Source organism: Camelus ferus, chromosome 13, assembly GCF_009834535.1.
Source record: "Camelus ferus isolate YT-003-E chromosome 13, BCGSAC_Cfer_1.0, whole genome shotgun sequence".
In the NCBI taxonomy this organism is placed as follows: domain Eukaryota; kingdom Metazoa; phylum Chordata; class Mammalia; order Artiodactyla; family Camelidae; genus Camelus; species Camelus ferus.
This window is the reverse complement of record NC_045708.1, coordinates 64,475,835-64,495,454: the sequence shown is the minus strand read 5'-3', so window position 1 is coordinate 64,495,454 and position 19,620 is coordinate 64,475,835. Positions and strand designations below refer to the sequence as shown.

At 38.3% G+C, this 19,620-nt stretch overlaps 1 protein-coding gene across 10 annotated transcripts in view; it reads left to right on the top strand.

Moving 5' to 3' along the window:
- COL24A1 (collagen type XXIV alpha 1 chain) overlaps positions 1-19,620 on the top strand; it is a 337,788-nt gene that overhangs the window by 171,695 nt on the left and 146,473 nt on the right. For all 10 annotated transcript variants that reach the window (XR_004325201.1, XM_032494719.1, XM_032494718.1 and 7 more), the window contains 2 exons: positions 447-500; positions 3,644-3,688. Coding sequence is in view for 9 of the 10 variants with exons in the window: in XM_032494719.1 (XP_032350610.1) it covers positions 447-500; positions 3,644-3,688 (99 nt within the window). In the remaining variant the exon portion in view is untranslated. The remainder of the gene's footprint in view (positions 1-446; positions 501-3,643; positions 3,689-19,620) is intronic.

Below are 19,620 nucleotides of genomic sequence, written 5' to 3'. Positions count from 1 at the left end.
TAACTTGTCCCTTTTTTTAAAGTCTTTACTTAATTACAACCTTCTCAGTGAGGTCTTTTTTGTCAGTCTTATCAAAAATTTTAACAAAATCCCACAGCAATTTATAGGTCCCTTCCTTGCTTAATTTGGTATTCTTCAAATTTACCACTACCTAACATACCATGCATTTTACTTATTTTTTGAATTGTGTCATTCTTACTAGAATGTAAGCTCTATGAAGGCAAATATATTTACTGTACTCCTCAGTCCCCGGTCCCTTGAGTTGTGCATGGCAAGTGGACAGTCAAACATGGTAGAATGAATAGCTAATGTTTGATTAAGAAAACCATTTATCAAATAATTTTGAAGCATTTTATCTCATAGAATACACTGAATTTCATAAATCTTGGTCAGTTTTCAAAAAGAAGAATGATTAAACATATCTCCTTTATTCTGTACTCTTACAGGGAAAACCAGGTCCAAAGGGGTATGCAGGTGAACCAGGACCGGAAGGCCTGAAGGTAAAGCAGCTGACTTTATTACAGTTATAAAGTCTAATTTTCAAAAAAATAAAATTATGGCTTTCCTATCAGTGGAAAAGGAACACATATCAAAGATTTTAGTCAACTCATTAATTAATGAGGGAACCAGTAATATGTTAAAAGTGCTTCATATAGCATTTGAAATGTATGTCTTTGTATCTATATCTGTTTCTATATATCTGTCTATAAATATCTATGACTGTGTCTGTATCTATAATTGGATATACATTTTAGTAAAGAAATGTTAAGATTTGGGGTTGGATACAAGACAGTAAACCATAACTTTGGGGGCTGTCTATTCCATCAGACAGAAATCTGTAAGTTAATATAACTTCACTTAAAAATACATACATCTATCTATCTATCTATCTATCTATCTATCTATCTATCTGTCTCCACCAAGTCTGGGTCCTTGGACCAGTAGTATACAGTGACTCTGACTAAGTACATTCCCTGGATAATCCTTGGGTGACCTTCATACTTTTATGACATTGAAAGGCTATGTTACTTAACGTTTTTGCCTTGTTTCCAAGTTTTGTATGATGTTTTTTAATAATACCAACAAATATAAAGCGATGCAGTGGTTTTATATGCAAAGCATTAAGGTCTGAAAGAAACTAACTTACAAGAATTGGTGATTTGTACAAATTTAAAATTTAATGAAAAATTTAAATGCATCACAGAATTATTGCTAAATTTCCTAAAGTTATGGTTCCTTATTTATACTAAACTCATCATTTTTATGATACTAGAATATAAGGAAAAGCCAAACAACATTTTTTAAGGTCAATTAATAAAGAAATAGTGAGCTTAAATTTTTTAACGTGTCAGCATGTCTGTCGCTGAAATTATCTTGGGGAAATATGTGAAATTATCTTAGGGAAGTTGACTTTCAAGTTACATGAAGGAACTCCCAGGAAAGAGAAGTGTGATATTTATAAATAGAAGGCTTAATTCTTTTTTTTTTTTTTTAACTGGGATTAATCCCTGTACTACCAAATAGCTCTAAAAAATCCACCTGTGAGCTACCATCCAGTCAAACTGGCAAGAAGCTAATCTCAGTCATTATTGACACCTTGCCTCCTCCCTAGCCTCACACCAGCATCTCGGTGGCTTGTGTGCTACCTAGGAGGTGTAGGAAGTTCTTTAATGTTCAGTCCTCATACCTGCCCCTGAAATTTCTTCCTTGGCATATCACAGAGCTAGTCACTAGGACCTGGCACTCCCTTGGGGGGACCTGGCACTCTAGGGGGACACTTGGGAGTTGGTTAAGGGTCACCACCTTTCACAGAACCCTGGGATCTCTGTTCTCTCCCTAGGCCTGGGAAATTATTCCTCTCTTTGTCTTTGCCCTTAAAGACAACTCACCTCCTACCTCTAGGTTCTCTGAAAACTAAAGCAGGAGTGCAGGTAATCTGCAAGCAGCTTCTGCTTTCTGCTTGTTAACACAGACCTCCCCTAAGACTGTGTATCCCAAAGGGTTCATCTCCCTTGTTGGCATCTGAGAGGAACATTGAGTAAGGAGGGGGAAAATAAAAGAAAATTGCTGTATGTATGTATGTAATCCTGCCACAGACTTTCTATAAAAGCTGTCTAATGAACTGTCAGTCAAAAACTAGATTTACAGCCTACTTTATTCTGCCTTTTTCTTTATGATTTATCTAAATGGATACAGAAATTGAAAAGAAAATTTTTGTAGTGTTTGAAAGTTTATTTCAAACTGATTACCTATATGAATATTAGGTTTCAGTGCTTAAAATCAGCACCATCTGATAGAGCATATAATGAGTCACAGATGTGAGCCACAATCAAAAAGTGAAAAGAAATAGGTGTGATTAATTTAGTAATTTATATTTTATTTAACCTAAGACATAAAAATACTATCATTTCAACATGTAATCAGTATTAAAGTTATTAACGAGTTTTTTGTACAAAGTCTTTGAAATCTAGTGTGTATTTTATGTGTACATCCCATTTCAGCTCAGACCAGTTGATTTCGAATGCTGATAGCTGCATATCATGAGTGGCCACAGTATTCGGTGAAGTTTAACTGCTCCACGCTGCAATGTGATTATTGCTTTGTAGACAGAAGTTGATGACTTAATCTCTTATTTTTGATATAAATAAAATGTACATTCCTGTCAGATTAACTCCAGGTGGTGCCTTGAAACCTTTCTTTCATTAATCTGTGCTTTGGTTCAGCCTTTGCTCATGCTGTTCCTCACCGCTAAAAATGGCTTTTTCATCACTAATGTAAAAACCACCAATTCTTCAGGGCCTAAATCAAATAATACGGTGTATTATCTGAAACCATTAGTGTTCAGATTTTAAAAAGGTAATATGGTGTATTTACTGTATTTTTACCTAACACTGCCAGCAGGCCCTGGGACAGCATACCACAGTTAGACACATTGGTATTTCTATGATGGGATGTAAGGATGTTCAGATTAATCACAATATATTAAGATTATAAAGAGTCTCCTCCAAATCAGGTAAAAGCATGGCTACCAGATAAATTCTGGTCAGGTCAAGTTTGCCACCAAATGTGTTGAAAAGTTTTGGGTTTTCAGAGCTTTAGGGCCAGCAGAATTGTGGTTAAGGTTATGAACATATATTACTTCTCCAGTGAAGCCAGCTCTGCACCCGCCCACAGGGTGCCTGCTCCTGTGAACCCCTTCACTACGTACCTGTGGTTTGTCTTCTGTTCTGTGTGTTCTGCTCGGTGTTATGAGGTATCTCATCTCCTGAAGCAGAGTGTCCCTGTGGGCAAAGACTTTATTTTCATTCTTCTTAATAAGCTCTACAGTGCCTACCACTCTGCCTTTTATAGAGTATATTTTATTTTTAAAATTTAATTTATAAGAGTGTTTTAAAAGTGATCAAAAGTCATAAATAGAAGAATATCATTTAAGAAAACAGGTCATTACTATTAGAATGAAAATAGAGGGAAGACCACGTTTCATAGAAACGCTGTAACAAAGATCTGAATATCGGAAAGTTCCTTTGTTATTTTGTAGGTTATAACTAGATAATTACGGCACTAGACGAAGGCAGGAGTGATGTCAAGAGTAATCTTGTTTGAAAAATAATCATGTTTGCAGCTTTATATTCTTCATTAACAGGGAGAAGTGGGAGAGCAAGGAAACACTGGAAAGACCGGGGAAATAGTAAGCTTGTTTTATTCTCTTACTTTCATTTTTTTGACCACATTGTGGGCATTTTTAAGAATCATATTAGCCATGATCTGTGCTTATAAAATTCAGAATACAAAATACTTATCCACTACAAATTTAAACCCCCTTGTGATGTGACAGATAAAGCCTACTATACAAAAGAGAAATGAGAGGAAGCACACGATACTGATATTTCTGTGCAACATAAATTACATTTGTGACCTCAGGAACATTCTTGTGTCTAATATTTGGTCTTTACATTTCGTTTTGGTCATTTCAGTCTAAGTTTGACCATAACATTTTTCATGATTAAAAAGCTACAGATTATCAAGCCGTAAAATATTGTAATACTTTAAAGGTATTTTTCTTTATCTTTGACAGACTGAAGTAAATCACGAATTAATTCAATGAAAAACATGGTTTCTTTGCTCAAAAAAAAGTTTGACCTGTTTGAATTTACGTTATTGCAGAAGTAGGAGGCTTTTTGTTGTATTCGGATCAAATATGTTAGAAGTCATTTTATTTTTTGTAGTGGAAAAAGCCAGCTATGATATGCCCTAATAGATGAACCTACATTACATATAAAGTAGGAAATTAAATTAACCCAACGCAAGTGAATTTATTTACGAGTGTGCTGGGTTGTCAGAAAGCAGGTGATACTGCTTTATTTCATCGGTTAAATGAGCAAATATAATTTCCTATAACCTATCTTACAATTTAAATAAAAATAAATTTTCTAAAAAAACTGTTTTGTGAGCTTAATAATTAAATAATTGTATTTTCTAGTCTGGTAGTAAAACAGCAGTACATTTCTGATCCTCTTAATTTTTGTGATTAATTATTGATAAAAAATAGGGAGGTGACCCATTTGGTTTTAAAAGATCATCGCCATCCCAGTGACTCCTGAGTCACTAGGAGGTGAACGTTTGTTCCTGTTTTTACTGAGAAGGGAAATTTCAGGGGACTACGTGTATCAATTAGATTATTCAATGCTTCTCATCAAATAAGAATATGATTTGTATATTTCTGTCATTCAAAATTTTTAAAGTGTAATTTAAAGAAGTGAAATTCTGCCATTCCTGAATGATAAATTGCTTAAGAAATACATAAACTAGAATTTATAGCCAAACTTCCCAATACCAACAAAGGATATCTGTTCTGAAATTACCATCTTATACATCGAACGTCTAAGTTTTATTAGCTTAGTGATGTCGGCCTTGTTCCACGCACTGTAAGAGCCTGTCGTCAGTGCTGTCCAAAGAGGAAATGGAGTGTCTTGGCAGGTAGCAGGTTTATGTTACTGGAGGGAAATTAGTAATTATGGATTATTTGCTATGTGCCAGGGATCATGCTAAGTAATATTTTATATTGTGGCACTTCATTTACTTTTCAGTTTTAAAAAAACACATTTTGTTATTCCAGTTTCTGAAATGAGGAAAGTGAAGGACAGTAAGTAGCCTGTTCAGTTACATGGCTCGTCAACCGCTGCGCTGGGATTTAAACCCGCAGCTCCAAACTCAAAGTCCACATCTCAACATTCAAAGCATTATACCATGCTGAGGACTTTTTCCAGCTTTATTAAGGTATATTTGGCAAATAAAGTTAAGATATTTGAAGTATATGTGATGATTTGATACGCATATACTTTGTGAAAGGATCCTCCATTCCCATCAAGGTATTTAACACAGCTGGCAGGTATTTTAATGTCAGCTGAACAGCCACTTGGCCTAGATTTTATAGAGAAATTTTAGGTGTCAGATAAGTTATCAAACAAAAGGACCTTTTCAACTTTGAGTTTCCATCTTTCTCATTAAGGGTGGGAGATAAAGGCTTTTAAAAAAAGCTTCAGTGGATATATACTGAATTAATGAAGATACATAAAATACCTAAAGAATATTTTTTGCTCTTGGTCTCTCTCAGCTTTTATTTTATTGTATTCATCTGAGAACCTTAGAAATACAGTTCACCTGCTCCAGAGTTCTGTTTAAACAAAACTCCTAAGAGGTGTGGGGAAATCCGACTGCACTTGACGATGTCGGCCTTGTAATCTGGGGCTGCCTAAGGTTAGTTGGGATCGCATAGCTAGTTTTTACTTTTCTGAAACTTTTTGTGCAGTCGGTTAATTGCCTTCCACCAGAACTCCTCCAGTCTGTTTTTCTTTAGATTTACACAATTTACAACCCAGTTGGTGATGGAGCGTGCCAAGCAAGCATCGTGGTCTCACCTGTATTCCATGTCTGTATACCTCTTACATTTACCTGCTGTAGGCACATGATTAAGTTCTGTAAACGTGCCCTGAATAAGACTCTAATTTCAAAAGATGCCTCCTTACTCTTTCGTTCTGGCATTCTATTTTTTATGAATAAATCTGGAATTATTCCACCTTAATTGCCAGTCCTCTGTCTTTGACTTTGTAGGCTGAAAGTATTTGAAGAGCTGTAAAAGGGAAAAGAGTATACTTTTTTAGAAGTAGGATCAGTAGATAGGCCTTATAAAGGAACAGACATTACAAGGGATAGAATTATAAGGGAATAGCTTTTTTTTTGTAGGCAAGAATATTTTAATAGAATTTCTAGCACTCAAACAGATTCTTCCATAAGTGATTCAACACCTCATTCTTAGATTTGAATGACTTTCTGCAAGCAGATATTTTTATTTCTATTCAGGACATTTATTGAGCCTTTGATCCTGCCTTCATGAAACTTACAGCCTACTAAAGATTTGATACATTAAGTAAATAATCTCATAAAAATATATAATTATAAACCGTGATACATTCTAGATAGAGAAAAATTTTAAGGGACTATGACAAAGGTGACAAATTTAGATGAGGAGATGAGAAAAGACCGTTTTGAGGAAATAACATATAAGCTGTGACCATAAAGAAGGGTATGAGCCAGCTAGGGAAGGGTGGGGAGAAAGAACGTTCCTGGAATATATAATATAACATGCTTTCCAACTTTGCCACGTACCTTGCTGTAGGGACATTTCTTGACTTCTCTAAATATTTGTTTGCTCAACAGTAAAAGTATTAAAACAATAACTACCCCATAGTTTCTTAGGATTAAACACGGTAATGCACTTAAAGCACTTAACCCAGAGCCAGTGACATAGTGAAGACTTGATAAATGTTAGCTGTGACGGCTGTGGTGGTGGTTATTCTTATATGTGATGATTCTAAGTAAGAAAGCATCTTACTGGTTTGAGGAGCTGAAAGCAAGCCAGTGTGGACATACCTTGGTGAGCCAAGGGAAAAGCAACAGTAGGTGGTGTTAGTGAAGGAGGCAGGAGCCAAATCATTTGGGGCCATGTTTATTATTTTGGACTTGATCCTAAAATAGATGGAAAATCACTGAAGCAGTCTTAAGTGAGCCAGTGACATGATTTATTTTGTGTTTTAAGACCACTCTGGTGGCAGTGGGTCGGGTTGTTGGAACAAGGTTGTGGGGAGCAGGAGGGGAAAGGGATAGCCCGTCAGGGTGCTGTTGAGTCTCCAGAGAGAGCAGGATGACGAGCCAGGCGGTGGCAGCGGGGATGATGGGTAGATGTCCTTGAGATGTGTTTAAGGTCATGGTTTGGACAAAGTCCACAGTGAAAGGGAGTGCTTCTGGTCAGTCCCAGCATATAGTAACTATTTGTGATTTATAGAAACCTTCTGGAAGCATAAGGAATTAGTACGTATGATGTCTAGGGAGAATTCCAATTCTGAGAATCTGTGACTCTTTCCTAAGAATTGCAGTGTTTTCTAGTCTTCCTCTCACCTGCCAATTTGGCTTCTTTTCTCTGGCTCTCCTCCAGTTTCCTTATGTCTTTCTAGAGTTGGAGCAAATAGAACTAAACTAAATATTTTAGAGGCAACGGCTTCACGGCCTGTTCCATGATTGGGATAATAACTTCTATCGTGTTTTCTTTATGGTTGATGGTTCTCAGAACCAGGCAGGCTTTCTTCTATAGCAGGAGGTTGGGATGTCTTTGGAAAATGATCAGCGGTCACCCCCAGGATCCTTTTCTGGTCTGTTATTTTAAAGATAAAATTTGGAATTTTTTTTCGTAAAGTGACCTTGATTGCATCAAATTTCGGTTGCCATTTTTCTGCCCACTTGAAGAGATTCTTATGGTTGTCCTATGGTCTGACCACATTGATTTAATCTCTTAAAAGGTAACCCAACTATTTGATTTCACCTCATTTATTCCTTAATTTATCAATTTAGCAAGATTTCATAAGCAATCTGCCGTGTCCTCTCTGTTTTTCTGCCTGCCCTCTGATGTGCTAGTATATAGTAAATGACTGATGAACAGAGAGGAAGAGGAAAGGCCATGGATAATCCTCAAAACCAGGTATTCCACTTCTCATTATAAAACCTTCAGAATCATAGAGCTTCTGATGGCTGATTCTAAGCTGGATTACTACCAGTTCATTCAAAGCCAAATAGAGGTGAGTCAGAGGAGGAAATAAAAAGAGATCTATTTATTGAAGGCCTATTATGTCATTTAATCTTGAAACAACCCTTGTAACATAAGTCTTATTGCCATTCTATAAGTAAGGACACTGAAATTTAATGAAGTTATGTGATAGGTTTTAATTCATACAGCTAGTAAGCAGTAGATCTGGGTTTCAAATCCAAATTTTCTAAATTGTAGTTCCAAGATTATTTTCTCTGTGTCATGCAAACATCCATTCATACTGTTTTTAAATTGAACCTTGAAGTACATCCTTGTGAATCAATGGTTAGAAAGATTTAGAAAAGGGCAAAATAAAATTTTACTCTGTAATCTCAGAGGCCAGGCTGGCAATTAAAATATTGTCAAATGTTATTAGTTTCTGAGACATATTGAAATATAGTTTAATGCATTTACAGTGGAATCAGGAAAGATTTGAAGGCTCTGGAAGAAAATATTTTAGAAGTGCTCAACACAAAACCTCATATGATACAGTGGTTTTGCTGCTCTCTGGTAGCAATACTGTGAAATTATAAAACTTGAATAAAAGTTGATTTTTTCTTCTCCATTTTTTTAATGAAGTATACTCACTTTACAATGTTGTATTCATTTCAGCATAGTGATTCAGTTATACGTGTGTGTGTGTATAAATATAGAATATATATATATATATATATATATATATATATATATATATATATATATTCCTTTCCGTATACTTTTTCATTATAGGCTATTACGAGATACTGAATGCAGTTCCCTGTGCTACAGAGTAGGACCTTGTTCTTTCTCTGTTATATACATAGTAGTTAGTATCTGCAAATCCCAAACTCCCAATCTATAACCCCTCCACCCCGCCTTCCCTCCTAGTAACCGTAAGTTTGTTTTCTACATACAAGTTGATTTTATTTAATGAGTTCCATTCTTTCATTAGGAGGAGAATGGTAGCTTTAGAAGGACATACCTAAATCATAAAAAGTGACTCATATTTCCTTGAGGTAAAGTCCCAAAAGCGGATGGTACCAGTTAGCCAAACAGAAAGAACAAAGTAAAACTCTATCAAATGCCCCTCCGTAGGGCCCCTGTGGTCTCAGTGCCTTTGTTTTTAAGGATGTCATCTACCCACCCTGTTTTCAGGCTGCACAAACCTGGAACACAGCAACAAGGCTGTGTGTATCTCTCACACAACAGGGAGTGCCAAGTTTTTTCAGAGACTGGAAAGTTATGTGAAATGTACATCCACAGTACATTCCGTCGTATGATAAAAATAGCTACTATTTCTTGAAAATCTGTGATATGCCAGATACTTTGCATATATTTATATCTTAAAGCTCACAGAGACGCTGGGAGATGAAAGTTATTCCTATTTTAACACAAAAGAAAACTTATGTATCAGAGAGGTAAAGAAACTTGTCCAAGGTCAGAGAGTAAAGCAGCGGAGCTGGGATTGAAGAGGAGCCATGCCGTCCCGCCCCCTCTCAACAGTGAGGTGAAGAGGCCAGTTACCTTTCTAATGATTGCACATTGTCCTCTTATTACCCTGTGAAGCTGGAGATGATGAGGCCCCAGGCATCACATTGTGGTCTGAGGAGCATCTCAAAAAAAAATGAATGTGTTAGAATTGTTGTTTTAGAATCATGTATTTGACATATATCATCTGAAATGTTTTAATAGCATCACTTCTTTGATTAAGAAGCCATAGTGAATTAATTTCACTGAACTATTAAATCTATGAAAGTGTCGAAGATCAGAAAAAAAATATAAATCAGTAAGTCAAAAGGGAATATACAGAAAGAGTGTGGACATATTAATGGATGTAAACATAGAAGATATATGACATTACAATTCCAGGTAAATTGAAGGGAAATGAATTTAAAAAGATAATTCTACTAACCTTGCCATTTTCTAAAAATCATATTCAGGTAACTACAAGGTGAACGATTACTTTATAAATGAGTTGCCAATAGTTTTTTATTTGTTTGTTTGTTTTTTACTATTTTTTTATTGGGTTATAGTCAGTTTACAATGTTGTGTCAATTTCTGGTGTACAGCACAGTTCTTCAGTCACACATGGATATACATAAATTCATTTTCATATTCTTTTTCACCATGAGCTACTACAAGCTATTGAATATATTTCCCTGTGCTATACAGTATAAACTTGTTTATTTATATATATACCAGTCAGTATCTGCAAATCTCGAGCTCCCAGTTAATTCCTTCCCACCCTCCTCGCCCACCAATAGCGTTTTTAATCTCAAGCACAAGAGATTTATCTAAGAAAACGGAGTTAGCAGATTTCTAGGAACAGTTGAGGTGCTTACAAAGGTGGAAGGATTTTTGAGTCCTTGGGGATGTAAGACATTCTACTTTCCTGACATTTATGCCATCTCTTTGTAAAAAGCAAAGTAAGTTACTAAGAAAATAATAAATACTATACTAGATGTGGTCCTATAGAACTTTTTTCTACAAATATGAAAGCTAAAGGGTATGGGAAAACGAAGACTGCAGAAAATCATGCATGTCACAAAACCAAATGTGATAAGAGAGAGACCAAGAGACTGACCACTTAAGTCACATGTAAGTGGTTATTAAAGAGAAACCAACAAATTTTTTGTAATTCACATGATTATAAGATAAAAGCTAAAATGCAAAATTTCTATCTGTGGGGTGAATGAATGATACACTGATGATGTGCCTCAAGCTAAAAGCACAGAAGTTGTTGAAAGCCAAGCATATAAAGGCTTATATACTTTATTTTATATTAAGTATATATTTTTCTTTTATCCTTATTAAAGATGCATTAAGTGACTGTTATAAAGTAAAATATTCTTTGTTCTTAATGGCTCCCAGTAGTTCAGGGTATGCTAAGACCTGTCAGTGTCCAAAAGTGAAGGACCACATATGTAGGTTGATTCAAAGCTGGACCCTCAGGCCACAGCTAAGAAAGGATGTAGTTAAGCCCCCTCCAGGGGGAAACTAGAAGATGGAGTTTTTGCCTGCTCCTTCTGTGCTGACATCTGTTTAAAGCCACAGGGAGGTGCTCCTGTATTTATTGAGAACTGTTTCTTTGTTTGCTCCAGCCCCGTTGGACTTGTGAATGCCAGCTCTGTTGGCTGTTAGAGCCAGGTAGCCTAGGGACCTGTCACTCAGGTGGCAGCCACAAAAACTGGTGTGCAAGCTCCTTCCAGGAGATACTGGTGACTTGGTTTTATTGTCGGAGCAGGATGGAGGGAGAAAGCGGACAAGGTGTTCACTGTCATTCCCTGTCTCTGGGAAGGATTGCATCCAGCTCCTAAATGCTTGCTAAATTAGAAGACAGGCCCTCAGGCAGCAGCTTTTAAGGTATACGGAGAAACCCCTTTCATGGAAAGACTGGGAGCAGACAAAAATGCATTTTTTGCTCCCTCTGCACTGAGCCCTAGGTGGATAGCTAGTTAAGAACTGATTGTTTGTTTGCTACAGTCTTGCGGGACGTGTGAACTTAAGTCCCACTGAGTATCAGAGCCAGGCAATATGGATACCGCTCCCTCGGGAAGCAGCTGGAAAAGCTGGAGTACAGTTGTGTGTACAAACTCCTTCCACGGAGACACTGGTGACTTACTGCAGGCTGGAGAGAGGGGGTGGGGGAGGGGGCTACTGCCTCCCTGTTCTCCCGGGGAGGTCTCTTCCAGATGCCTCCTAGGTTAGAAATCTGGCCCTTAGGCAGCGGCTTTTAAAGTATGCAAGTAAACCTCTTTTAGGAGAAGACTGGGAAATGGGTGATTTTGCCTGCTCCGTGTACACTGAGACCTGGGGGTATAGCCTTGGTGAGTGCTTGTGCACTCATTAAGAATTGCTTCTTTCTTTGCTGTAGTATTACGGGTCTTGTGGATACAAACCCTGTTGGCTATAAGAGCCAGGTGTTCTGGGAGCCTGTCCTTTTGGTGAGTCTTAAAAGTTGGAGTGCTGGATGTGGGGTCCAAACCCTTCGCTTCTCAGGGGGAAGCTGGGAGTTGGAGGGCCCCTCGCAGTTACATAGCGCTGCGCCCCAGGTGGACTTGACGGTGAGGGTGTCTCATCCCATCCTGCCAGCGTTGATGTGGGTCTATGTGTAGGAGTCACTCAGCCGGTTCCCAGATCTCTCTTGGAAGGCATTGCTTCATGTGTAGCTGAACGTTTGGCGTGTCTGTGGGACAAGGTGTGTTCAGGATTCTCTATGTCGCTATCTTGGTCAAGGCACCACTGTTAACAACAGTTAAAATACAGTCATTGCAATACACTGTTAAGGCAGCGATCTCACCAGTATCTCACAGGACTCAGCACAGAGTCGTGTGAGTAACTAAGATGCATTACGGTGAAAGGATGCAGAGCAGAGACGGCAGTGTTTGAAGGCGCAGGGGGCTACGTCCAGAAGAAACCGGAGCAGCTCCCCAGAGTCCTCTCCCGGCGGGATCACGCAGGACCCACTTAGCGCTCCCAGCAGTGAGCTGACGACACGTGTGAAGTATTGTCTACCGGGAAAGTTCATTAGAGACTCAGTGCCCATGGTTTTCCCTGGGGGCTGGTCACATCGGCATCTCTGCCCAGTGCATACCAAAACGCCCAGCTCCCGGAAGGAGAGCAGGTGTTCAGCATGAACTGCGTCGTTTGGTTAAACAGTTTAGGCCCTCTGACAAGAGGCACTCTTATCAGTTCTGGAAATGGTGGGAACCCAAATCCAAGTTCCCAGGCACCAGTGAGGAGCCGCTGTGAGGACAGCAATACTTGTGAGCAGGCCTGTGTCTTCTGTGTACAGACAAGCAGGTGTAACGCTTGCAAGAGGCAGGATCCGAGGAACGTGTTGTAATATCTTCCAGGTAGCCAGTGACTCACCAAACAAGTAAGTCATGAGAAACTATATCATTACCCCTCTGAGAACAGTTCAGAGACTTAAAGGTGTAGTCACTCAAACTGCCTATAGGAAGTCTGAAAGTGGATCTGTTCATTTCATTCTTAAAATTCAGAACCACCCAAAATCGGAACTTCCCTCTACCTGCCCTCTCTCCAAAATTTAGCTTAGAATATATCCGACTGCCATAATTGGACCAACCTACGTGGCATCTGTGGCAGGGGTGGCAGATCAGTCGGTGATGGTTTCAAGGTTCCAATTATTAAGAGATGAGAACTGCTGTGTACTGTAGGAACCCAGTACAAGAGCAGGGTCATACAAATCTGCACTCAAGGATTTTGCTTAGATTGTCCCAGCATCTTGAACAATAAGAAGTAAGTGTGTTAGGCTAGACTTGATCCCCAGTAGCTGAGAGATAATTAAGTTGCGATCTTGGTCTCCCACTGGAAAAATAAATGTCTCCTAGAATTCAGCGTACGTGGTGGAACTATCCCATCACTGTTCACTTCCTAAGTAAGGAGTCAGAATATTTGCATACTTACAAATAGAGGATTTATAAGTTGTCCTTGGCAATGTTGACATACAGCTTGATGGACATTTTCATGCTGTTAAGAACCCAGAGGTCTGCAGGTGCTCTGCCCTGAAAGTGTCAGGCCACTCTGAGGGGAACCTGTGTGTGCTCGTGCAGAGCTGCCACATTTCCACATGCCCTGAGTTAGGTAATGGGAAAGACTGTATTACCAGCACGTTGGTACGCAGGGACAGCTCGCTCACCTCCTTAGAGAAAGTCGGCAGGATGAGGAACCTAAGAACCCATATGGAATTTCTGTGAAATGACTGCACCTTTTCAAACGGGCTCTGACGGCATCATTAAGCTTCGGTGTTCTCAGTGCCGTGTTGTTACGAGTGTCCTCAGCACGGTAAACGTTCAAGGACCTGCTCTCTACCCAGAGGGAGTTTTCTACCTGTGTGGTACCAGTGAGATCACTACCTTAACCAGTGTCTTCTGCAGCGTAACAAAACCAAAACTGAGGGTCTCTGAAAGTCAATAGTAGAGAATTAGCAACATCACACACAGTCTGGGAGGCCCAAAATAAAGCCACGAATAGGCCAGTCACTTAGGTCAAGCTCTGTAGGGTTGATGCTCTGTCACACTGAACTAGCAGGAATAAATGATGCAAGTGGAGATCACAGAGCAAGAAATAAACGAGACACAGGACCCAGTGTGATTTCATTCTGGCAGGTGATATCTTCATCTTTCAGAAAAGCCCTCCAGATTCTTCTGCAGCCTATCTTAATCCCACAATTCCACAATTTCAATATTTTAATTGACTCTAGCATCTAATTTCTACCATGTATTCATTCTACAGATATTTACTGGGCACCTGCTATGTGCGAATTAAGGTGCTGGGCAGTGAGATGAGCATTGAGATGAACAGAACACAGCCTCTACCCTCAAAGCCCACACACATGTATAAGATAAGTTTAAAAAATAAATAAACAACAAGATTTTAAAAAAATAAAGTGAGGTCTATGAGAGGTCACAGAGTCCACCTCCTGGAGAGGTCATCAGTAAATATTTTCTTTAGTGATACTGAAAAATCCAGAATGTTAGACACATCCTCTCTCTATGAAATAAAAGTATTCCAATTTTTTTTAAGTTACATCTTTTCCTCACCTGTCCAAAAGGTTTTGAATACCTTAGTGATTTTCCTCTTCCTTGTGTTTAAACTGTAGTTTAGAGCTGGAAAGTACGTGAGCGATTGCCTAGCTCATCCTGTTTGTGTTTTCAGAATTGGGAGAATGAGACCCAGACTCGTTGCATGACTTGCTTCAGAGCTGGAGATCTAATCTAGAACTCACGTTTCTAGACAAGCACTTACCAGCGCTGTGCTGTCATTTCCCTCTCTTTTAGGTACAGAGATTTTTGGGAGGCAGCAGACAATAGATTTTCTGACTTTAAGTTTAGCTTCAGATAGAGTCCACAAAAAAAAAAAAAAAAACCTCAACTGTGAAGTCTGCATAAAAAAATTACAGAACTAATTTTGATTGTGGAAAAATGTGCTGTGATTGTAAGCACATATCCTTCTCCGTGAATGACCCTGCTAGTTACTGGAGTCCTGGGAAGGCCTCACAGTTCACGTGTGGTGCCACACAAGTGTCACACTAGGAAAATACCTCTTACTTCTCATCCAACTTACATTTTTTTAAACTAATTATCCAAGAAGTTCAACGAAGATAGATGGTAGCCCTGTGCTCATATTCACTTTATCACGTTTGATTTATTGCCAAGAGACTCATTCAGAAGAGTGGGGGGTGTGAACACTGCCAGGCAGTTCAGTGCAGGGAGGGCAGACCGGTTGCCTTTCTGCTCTCGTGCTCCCATAACATAAGCGGGAGTAAAAGCATCTGTTGAGAAGACATTCCAGGCATATTCTTTTAATCACTGCCAGGCCTTCCCAAGGCAGAACTTCATTCTGAACTTTTAATGACTGTGTACAGTCTAAGAGAGTAAGAGGGAAATGTCAGAGCCTGAAATGCCTGTTTGGATGCTGAGCAGACCATTCAGTTCTATCTCTTAGGAAACCAATAGGTCCAAGTGTCAGGAGTCTGATGTGGAGGAACTGGTATCAAAGTAAACTACTGTCCAGTCAGGAGCCTCTAAAATAACGAAGTGCTCATCTTATTCTACATTTAACTGACGATGTAAAGTAGTCTACATTATTCATTAATGCCTGGCATGTATTATATTCTCAAATAATGTTTGTTGGCTAATAAATGCATTTGTTTTATGGCATTTCCATACTTTTTAAAGCGTGAATGAATGCAGACTTTCTATATAATTGTCTTTTCTTTAGTCACCCGTGTTTATAGGTATTTTATCTTCAGCTTTCAGAAAATTTAAATTAATAAAGCTAATTAGGCACATTCTTAGTTTCAAAGACTCAGTGGATAACACCAGTGAATAATCATTGGTTTTATTTACTTATACGCCTACCTCGTTACAGAAAATATAAAAATTGAGAGAGCTGTCTGTCTCCTGTGCTCAGTAACAGGTATGATTTAGGATAAGCCCTGTGCTGCATCGTTTCCTCGTTCGCTTCATTTGAATTCCTTAGGCACTAGATATGGGCATAGTTAAACTGTCTACGTATAATACAAGCACACATCACTTGAAAGAGAAGTAGACTTCAAGAATATTTTGTAAAGTAAGTCAGATATCCTGGAAAATAAATTATAACAAAAGCTATAACTTTTGCTGCCAGAGTGTCCTCAGTCTTTGGTGAGCTCCAAAAACTTCATCCTCAGCCCATCAGGGAAAGATTCATCACTTAGTACAAGGCCCTGACCTTGGCATAACAGACTTGTCTTGGTTAGAGATACAGCCTTCTCTGGAATTTGGTCACTCTGACTGTTAAATCCTAGGTTTTTGGCTCAGTTTTCTCTCTCCTTCCACTGGGGGAGGTGAGAGCCCGAACAACCCCTTAGGGAGCTCTGAGCACACAGAGCCCATTAGAGTAGTGCCGTGTTAGGAGAATGTGGCCAGGCCTTCTTGTAACCTCACTTTAATTAGTCTTTGGACGTAAGCCTCTTTGCTGAAGCCTAAACTTTAAAGGAGCCGATGACAGCGGCAATAAGATCTTTCTCGAAGGGCGATGTGGGCAGCTCGTCTCTGTTTCCAGCACTACTGCTCTATCTAATTTATTCACTCATTCATTCAGCATAATTTATCATCCCAGGTGGTGTGTGAGACATAAGGGATACAGCGTCAGACAAGGTATCGTCCTGGCTTCACAGAGCATCAGGCTAATTGACTTAAAGTCACATCTTCCTGGATGGTGGAGGAAGGGGCACAATGAGCTAAAGTAACTTACTCCAAGTCACACGGTCAAAGAAATACATCTTCAGTTTCCAGATTTTGTTTGGAAATAGGAGTGAAGTGATCCAAAGATTAGCTATTTAGAAACAGGGATGTATTTACAAATAAACAGAAAAGGTTCATTCATTCTTGTCAAGTCATAAAATTACCCCCAAATGAAAAGGTCTGAAGAAGCATTACGGGTGATGAATAAATAGGCAGGACCCTCCTTTTGACAGTACGTTTTCTGTTTATGTCTAGACACCTCCGTAAGTTTTCTTTTTTTCATCCTGCTCTCTGAATGGTACTGGTCTTAGCCTCTTCCTTTTCTCCAGGTACATATGCTCTTTGGTGACCTATTTACTCTCTAGGTCTCTACTGTCCGTTTGCTGATGATCACATGGATCTTTTTAGCTCTGAATCTGCTTACACAATTGTATAGTGAATATTCCTATGAAAATGTCTCATAGGTGTCTTATGTTTATCATATCTAGAGAGGAATTTCTCTTTTTTACTCAGATATATTATGCACTCTTTCCACTTTTCTACATCTTCCCCTTATCAGTCTAGACTGACAGCAGTCTGCATCATTGTCTTGGGCAAAAGTACACGAACTTGAGGTAGAGAAATGAACACAAGTGATGAAGACATTTTTCCATGTTGTGCTTGAATTATTTCCTCCTGTCTGGCTGATCTTCTGTTTCTCCTACCCTCCAAGTCTACACTTGATTGAATCATGTAAAATTACCATTTTTAAAGGTAAAAACATGGTCAAGTATCAGCAATTACATATAATATAATTAATTACTACTTATTGTGATAAGATGACTTGTAAAATTCTCTTATTTTTAAAGAGTGTAAACACAGTAACACTAATGCAGATGTTGAAGTTAATATGTTTCTAAGATAAAACAGAACTAACTCCTAGGGAATTAGCCTTGTATATTGTATATTCAGGTGAATTTGAGGAATTGGTTGAGGGGGGAGGGTCTGAGATTCATTATCCTGTAAATACAATTGTTTCTACATTGAAAAGAAAACTTGAAACAATATAGAGAAACTCTAAACTATAGTTAAGACACAATGATTTTTTTCTTTAGGATAATTGTCACATCTAAGAACTTCGCATAAAAAATTTTTTTAAACCATTTTTATTTCAACTAGGAAATATCCTGACTTTATATCAGTCTTTAGTGGATAAGTAGGATGTGGTTACTTTAAAAAATAGAACCTGAGTATTTTATAGTTTTTACTGACTTTTGGGGAAAAAATAGTATTTCTTTTCAGTTCTAACAAGTGATTTATTATACATATGGCTTTTTGGCCTTCTGAATTTCCACTTTAGCTAACAAATCTTTAGACTATAACCTATACCATTTTGCAAAAAAGTGAAATGTTTTCAATTATTGTAGTTATCTAGGTCTTGCCCTGTAGCATGGCACGTTCCTGCTAAAAGCTTTGTTGTTTTCTTTAATGTGTTTTAGATGTGCAATCTGTATTTTGAAACGTTTTTAAATGAAAATTCTTTGTCAAAAAGATACAAATTGCTGATAGTTCTTATAGGTTAAGGCTGTGGTTCCAGTGACTACTCAGTGTTCATCCTTCTCACCCCTTCCCACATAACCCTGATTTCTCTCTCCCTGAAACTTTTTCCTTCTTTAACTTTCTTTGCATAGTCATGGTTCTCCTCCTCTCCGACTCCTTTGTTTTTTCTTCTGTCTCTTGCCTCCAAAGAATCTTCGTTAAGATTCTCCGCTGTTTCTCTTTTATTATTACTCTATGTACTGCATCATTCTTGTGATTCCAGCAGTTGACTTTTCAATGAACTTACAAACTCTTATTTCAGAATAAACTCTCTAAGAGCCACAATTGTCCCGTGGCTTAATTCATCATCTTTCCTGTAACACTGGCTTCTCCCTTGAGTCACTGTTTCTTGGAATCATGATACCATTGTCATAGAAGTGTTACACTTAGCCTGGACAGTTACAGTGGCTTCTAACTCTTCCCACTATCTTCTATTTTTTCCTGTTTCCACACATTGAACACGATGTTGTTGAATTACTATCCATTCAGTACAGATACGATTACATTCCTCCTTTACTTAAACCAACAGTGATTCTTCTACAAACATAAATTCTTTTTGCAAACACCACAAACACAAATGTCTCGCTTGGCAGTCAGAATCCTCAAGAGTGTATCACCAATACATTTATCCCAGTCTCGTTCGTGCACATATCCTGTACTCCAGTCTGGATTTGCTTTATGTTTGACAAAGGTTTCATCATTTGCTACCTCCCACTTTCTGTTCAAATCATTCCCTCGACTTTGAACGCACTTTCACCATTTGTCTTGTCAACAGTTAGCCATACCTCAAATACCGCGTTCTCTGTAAAGCTTTTCCTTGTGTTCTCAACCAGATAGGCTCTCCCCTGCCTTTGCGTTATGTTGGCTTTTACTTTTTCTTCCCTTAACTTACAGAAAATATACTTTTTCCTCATCCAGCTTACTAGATGGGACCCCTTACTACATTTTACTCATCTTTGTATCCTCTCCACCTCTTAGCACAGGGCTTAATACATGGACAAGTAAACATGCATTTAATTTTATTTTCTTCAGATCACTTTACATTTATTGAACAAGTTAATTTGCAATCTAAACCAGAAGTTGATTCAGTGTATTTTATACCATCTTCATTTATAAAATGGTTTCTGTGAGACTATCTTTTCAATAGGCCAATTGAGCTAGATTACAATTTTT